This window comes from Vulpes lagopus, chromosome 11, assembly GCF_018345385.1.
Source record: "Vulpes lagopus strain Blue_001 chromosome 11, ASM1834538v1, whole genome shotgun sequence".
Classification (NCBI taxonomy): Eukaryota; Metazoa; Chordata; class Mammalia; order Carnivora; family Canidae; genus Vulpes; species Vulpes lagopus.
The window spans coordinates 28,529,088-28,535,706 of NC_054834.1; the positions used below are offsets into that span (position 1 = coordinate 28,529,088).

Consider the following 6,619-nt stretch of genomic DNA (forward strand, 5'->3'; position numbering starts at 1 on the left):
TGAGCGGGGCTGGGAAAGGCCATCTGCTCAGAATTCTCACATCAGCATTATGCCCAAGTTTCATTAACTACAAGTTGGAAAATGACTACCCAGCATTACAAATCAGGAAGTAATTTGGCCCTCTCCCTAAAATAAAGAGCGTTCATCCCCTTACGAAGTAAGAGCATGTGTATGTTAAACTGGTGATGAGATTCCCCGTATGTGTTAAGTGAGTGTGGCTCAGTGTGGTTCCCTGTTCCCTCTGCAAGTAACCTCTCGTTTACCTGCGAGTCCTATAGCACCCCCTCTAATCCCAAGTTGGAAACATCCTTGTCTCTTGTACCTGGATTCAAGAACTCTGGAATCACACACGGCCTTACTGAGGAAGGGAAGTGGCCTCTGGGCATGAGCATCGTTGTCCTGTCTCCACCTTGTTGTCTGTCTTCCCTGTACTTTATGCTGCTCAGGCCAACCCTGAAATGCATAGCTGGAAATGTCTTACTGAAATCAGAACCATGACTGCTGAGTGGGAGGCAAGTGGTCTCAGCCAGGGCCTCCTTACCATGCACACAGTAGGTTGATTCTTTTGACGCTTATTCCTTCCCATTGTTGGAGGGGAGGGTTCCTTCCCTCCACCTGCCACTGAATCCTTCACATGGTGTCGGTTGTCAGATACTCTGGTGTTAGCTCCGTCCCAGCTCCAGTACCTCCTTACTGAGCCGATAAAGGTTGTTTGGGACCTGGAATTGAGGCAGACAGGCCGTCCCAGCACCTCACCCAGCCATAGCTCTGCATGGTGACTGATGGAGTCCTTTTGTTCTCTTGAAAGCCTCTTGACAGTGTGAACTTATTTAGGTGTTTCTGGAATTGAAGCTTAGGGCAGAATGGCCCATTCTGTTGAGTATTTATTCCTCATGTGTATTCACTCCTTCCCACAGAAAACGTGATCAACGGGCAGGATTACGAAGTCATGATGCAGATTGACTGTCAGGTGATGGACACTAGGATCCTCCACATCAAGAGCTCGTCCGTCCCCCCTCATCTCCGAGACCAGCAGAGAAATCAAACCAACACCTTCTTTGGCTCCCCTCCGGCAGCCACCGAGGCAGCCCACGCTGTCAGCACCATCCCAGAGTCATTACAATAGTGCTGGGAGGCTGCGCTGGAAAACACAGTGGGACTTGGCCAGGCTGGACAGCAGGGGGGGAGACCTGTTCCTCTCCGCCTTCTGGGTGGCAGGCAGAGATTACTGCTGTGCAGGAGGGTTTCAGGGACAGCGGAGAAAGCTGTTTTTCACCATCTGCCTGTGACTACTTGGAAAGCACTGAAATTCAGGCACCAGGGAAACAGCACTCCCTCAACGGCAAAGCCCCCCTTGCTGCCCAGTGTAGATTTTTTTCTGTACCCTTCTGAATTGCTTTTCCTTCTGTATTTCTTTTGTGTTTACATAGTCATCTTTAAAATAAGATCCTCTTCCCTTCTCTGCCATTTCACTTCTTGATAGAGATTTTTATTTACAGCTGTACAGCACACCGATGTTGTCAGTAATTCGTTTTATTAATTTAATGCAAATCCATTGTGGATATTGTGCTTATTGGGAACAGATTTCAAAACCAGAACAGCCAGAAAACCACCCCCAGAAAGAGTCAGGACAGTTGAGAGCTTTAGGTAAAAGGGAAAAATCCCCTGGGTGAAGTTGATCTTTGCCTGGGAATGGCAGCTCCCGCCACCGCCGTGTGTGGGTGACTCTGTGGGGCGCCAGGGCGAGGGCAGCAGGTGGGAGAGGATGTAACGGAAGAGCAGGGTCAGCGGTGGGCCTCAGGCGAGAGGAGCCAGCTCTGTTAACCACGGGTTGAACACACTGTAAGTTTTGATGTGACTGGAGTTTAAGATTAAAGGCGCAGCAAGTGTTTATTCTGAGGCCACGGAGTGTCCACATCCATGCTTGTGTGCTTCCCTCGCCTGGGCAGGTCTGCAAGGACCCTGGGACAAATCCTTCACTTTAACTGTGACTTCCCACCCACAACACACCTTCTATGGATGTGACGCTACCAGATCCGGCTCAGGAACATGCGGGGTGGTGTTAAGCAAGTAAGTGTTTTTCTCATGAGAATTGACAAAGGATGGACTCCCTGAGGCTCCGCAGATGGGCGGGCTTGGACTCCTTGGTCGGGGACTGCATCCCACCAACACCAGCAGCTTCAGCTTCTCCAGTGAAAAGCCAGTGAAGGAATGAACTTTTCTGTCCTCCCATGATGGATACAAAAGAAAGAACAAAAAACTAGCCCTACTGTGTTCCCTTACACCTTCCTGTGCTTTGACTCCTCTCCCTCCTGTCTGGTTCTGCCTTCAGTTTCTAACTCGTCCTCCTTACTCTCCTGGGAGGCTTTGCACTTTCTCACTAGAACTCGTTCTGCAGACACGGGATCACCTGATCACCCGCCTGGGGTGGCCTTCTTCCCTTCCAGCCCGTGCTCTGGCCTTCCCTTCCCTCCGAGCCCGAAGAGGAAAGACTCCTGTGCAAGTGCCCTGTGGCTGGTCACCGTCTGCCTGCAAGTAGCCTGGCTCCTGAATAATTCTGAGGTGTCACTAACACTTCCAGCTCAGGACAGCGATGCCTCTCTGCCCAAGCCAGTGGGAGGCTCCCCGAGGAGATCAGTCTGTGAGATCAGTCCTGCGAGGGCTGGAGTGCTTTGTGGCCATGGTCCCTGGGGATCTGGATTTTGGTCATGTTAATAGCCTCAGAGAGCCCGGGCCACACTGCCTCTGTGGCGACTGTCCCCATCTGGGGCGACGTCCATACGAGAAGCACCCTCCCCGGGACTGCACCACCTCCAATGGGCGCCAGGACCAGAGGGCTGTGTGGACAGACAAGACCCACTGGTGGCAGGATACCTTCTCTTGGGAGTGTCTTCTTCCATCCCATGTCCTTCCATCTGTCTTGCAAACCAGCCAAGGAAGCAGCCCATAGGCAAGGGGACATGGTCATTCCCAAGGTGCTGGTCCACCGGAGCTGTCGTCACCGTCACAGTGGACGTGAGCCCAGCCTTACAGACAGTGCTTCCTCCCTGCACTGACTCACACCCCACAGACCACCACGCCAGCTTCTCGCCCCCTGCTTGTGCTTTGCCCTCCGCGCCTGCTTCCCCTGACCTGTCCCACCAGACGGGGCACTTCTGTTGCATTGGCCCAGCTTGAGGCGCCTCCTGCAAGTGGCAACGCGGGTAATGGGCGCAAGGAGTGACCGCCAGCAGCAGTCTGGGAGCGGCGCTGGCTCTTCCCCTGCTGAGCAGGCTGCTCCCCAGGGTGAAGCCTCTGGAAGGGACAGGATGACACCTGACAACTGCAAAGAAGTCTACTCTTCTAATTGGCATCAAAGCTCTTATGAATTCCTGCGCCCCACGGTGGTTTTGACTTACCGTCTGTGCTCACACCAGTGGGGCTCATTGGGAAAGAGAACGTGGCTGTGCCCAGATAAATTAAGCTGCTGTTTTGGGGTGAAATCGCCTTTTGGGGATTGCAGCCAGGAATTGCAGGGGATATGCAAACAAATGTTAATTTATTAAGTTTTCATTAAGTGGGATTTTTGTAAGCTTGTAGGATAATTAGATAAAGCAGAGGAGGCAAGGCCACCCATGGGTAGATGACTGTTCCATTGGTTCGGCCAGGGTGCCTCTCCTGGGAAGTGATGGTGGGCCCGGGATGGTTCTCCCACCCACTTGCAAGGCCTGTGTGTCGAGGCTGCACGGCAGTGGCTGTTGCTTCAGGTAACTCCTGAGGCAGATGTCGGGGCTCCCCCCACGGGGCCCACTCCCCCAGCAAGACAGACACACAGCTCCGTTGGCGTGGTAGTGTAAACGGCCTCTTTCCAAGGTTAGGATTTGTTAAAAGGATTATCTTGAATCAAAAGCTTGCCACGCTTGTAGTTTAGATGCTTTACATTAAATTATTGGGTGGGGTTTATCTTTTCACAAGTAAAAAAACAAAAACAAAAACTGTAATTATAAAATCTCAGAGCATCTTTTAACTTTTTTCTAAATGACCACAGGCTCCAGCACCAAGTTGGCATCTCTCTGCCTTTTCTTGTTAGCAAGAAGTAGACACGGAGGTATTTGAAAGCAGCAACGTTACATGACTCATTCTTGAGTGTTCTGAACAAACATTACTTAGAAACAGACAAGCAACTTGGGATTCAAACTGGTTTTTGTATCATTTTTAAACAGACACTGTCCCGACTAAACCTTCGTGGCTGGACTCTTCCCTCCGGGCATGAGCCCCAGTTGGCACAGCAGTGACCCTGATAAGACGGCCGTTGCTGCGGCAGTTGGATGATGGAAACCAGACAACTCTCCAGCTCCTTGCGACTTTTGCACTACTTTCTGGCTCTTGCCATTTTACTCAGCTCAGGTTGTGAAACTTGGCAGAAAACTAGCACAGGGAAAACCTGTCTTTGACTTTCTAACACTGAAAAGTTTCAAAGTCACTTCTACGTTCAGCTACCTATTAGAAGTAACCCCTTCTTACTGACGAGCCAGAGTAAGACCCCACGTTCCCTTCAATCTGATCTCGTGGATGTTTTCCACCCAGGGAGGCCCCTGCCACCGCCTCCCGCTGGGCCCACAGTCTCCCGCAGCAGGTTCACAGGAACTGAAGTTCGAATGAAGCCTTTCGCACTATTGGCTGTTTCATATGAATTAACCTCTCAAGATTGCTTAATGTTAGAATCAATAGATGCTCATTACCACCTCTGGACACCACCTTCTTTACTAGAATGTTGTCTTTGCCCGAGTCCTTCTGATTTACAGAAAAGAGGATCTTTGCTGCTAATATGAGCACTAATTATATTACATACTTTTAAAGCACGAATAAAGCCTAAAGAAAGGAAATTGGAGAAATTTTCGTTCCAACCCCAAGTAACATTTGGGAGGGGGCAACTTCTTTGCCTCCCATCTGCCACCACCACCACGGTCGTGGTCGATTTTTAATTTTCTGGGACAACAGAATACTGGACTACCCAAAAAATTGTTCGTGGAGTCCAGATGGAACTATGCACATAAAGGAAATATAGTTTTCTCCTACCTGAAAATAAGATATGAGAGTGTATCCTGTTAACTTCTATTTTTAGTGACTAAGCTTAAAACAAAGTTTATTTTAGATAAGCCTGGAACTTTGAGCAGATTGTTCTAATAGCTGTGTTATCTGTCAGGTTATGAAAAGATTAACAGAGTCATCTGGATCAGGAGATTTGGTCCTGTGTGCAAATCATGTCATGGCTAGCCACCGTCAGAGAATGGACACCAGTCTTGACATATAATGGTTTGCTAACGTTAAGCATTAGCAGTACGGGACATTAAGACTTAATTCCATTAGTTTGGGGAACCAAGGAGTAAATAAATTGTATTTTATCATTTGCCAGAGTCAGGCGACAGCACACTGTCATACTGCTTGCACCCAGGATAGTTGGCTACCATCAGGTCAACCAGGAGGCTGGAGATGGCCCCCGGAGTGTCCCCCAGAGAGAGACCCGCAGGTCGACTCACAGTCAGTGTCTTTTGGACCGTTGAGCTCACACTCAGCCCTGCTTTCTAGGTCAGCCATCTGGACAAGAGGGGGAAAGAGAACCTTAGATGAAAACCGCCAGGGACTGCTGGCCTGAAGACCACAGTTTCTTGTTTCTCATCATGTTGGCAAGTTTTGTTGGGCTAAGACCCATCATGCTTCATGCATGGAGCCATTAGAGCCAGAGGAGTGTTCACCAAGCTTTTCCCCAGGGTTTTCCTTCTAAGGTTGCATCCAACTAAATTAAGAACAGGTTCAAGATGGGGAGGAACGAGGTACCACGGTCTCCCGTAGTAGTTGTGTTGGTTTACGAGGCATAAAGAAACCATAACAGTGGACTTAACATGCTTTTAAGCAGGTCGTTACCATGCAATATTTGTTCTTTGTCTAAGATGCAAATAAAGAATTTTTAAACTTGCTTTATTTTGTTCTGTATATAGAGAGAAGAAAAGACCCAAAATGAATCTTGAATGTTAAGAGGTTAGTAATGAGGAGGGAAACCTAAAATGGCTTGTGGCCTGTTGCTGTTTAGATGAAAACAGAACCTTCTTCCACTCTTCCCCCACCAGCCTGGTTAAGTAAAAGTTTCCTTTATTGTGTCCAAATATTTCAACTATAGTCTTACCAAGGAGAAAAATCTATCTAAGAACTCCTCCTTGGTCCTCCTGCATCAGGAAACGACGTTACTCGGTCACATCACGGGCCTCTCCCCTTCTTGGGATGGCCGGTGTCACCGCACACGCAGCATGTCCCTCTGCCCCACAGCAGAGTCCCCGCAGGACACTCACTGAGCGCCCAGTGTGTACCTCAGGCACTGCCGCAGGCTCCTGGTCCTGCCTGCTCCGGCCCTCCATGCCCACATGGCCAGGCCCAAGCGTTTGGGCCCAGGCAGTTTAGCTCCAGCACGTGGACACTTGGCCACCACACTGTCCCACCTCCGGAGACCTTGATCCCGTAGGGGCCTCGCCCTGAGACAGCTCGCAGGTGGCCTGTGGAGCCACACACCGAGACACGGTAACACCGCGGTTCTCCCCAAGGCAAAACTACATGTTCCTGGAGACTAGCAGACGTCCTCGGGAAG

At 49.9% G+C, this 6,619-nt stretch overlaps 1 protein-coding gene across 1 annotated transcript in view; it reads left to right on the forward strand.

Moving 5' to 3' along the window:
* Positions 1-5,957, forward strand: part of ATF6 (activating transcription factor 6) — a 198,332-nt gene extending 192,375 nt beyond the window's left edge. Inside the window, exon 16 of the mRNA XM_041773611.1 lies at positions 918-5,957. Coding sequence (XP_041629545.1) covers positions 918-1,126 — 209 coding nt within the window. The 3' untranslated portion in view covers positions 1,127-5,957. The remainder of the gene's footprint in view (positions 1-917) is intronic.
* The last annotated feature ends 662 nt before the right edge of the window (positions 5,958-6,619 follow it).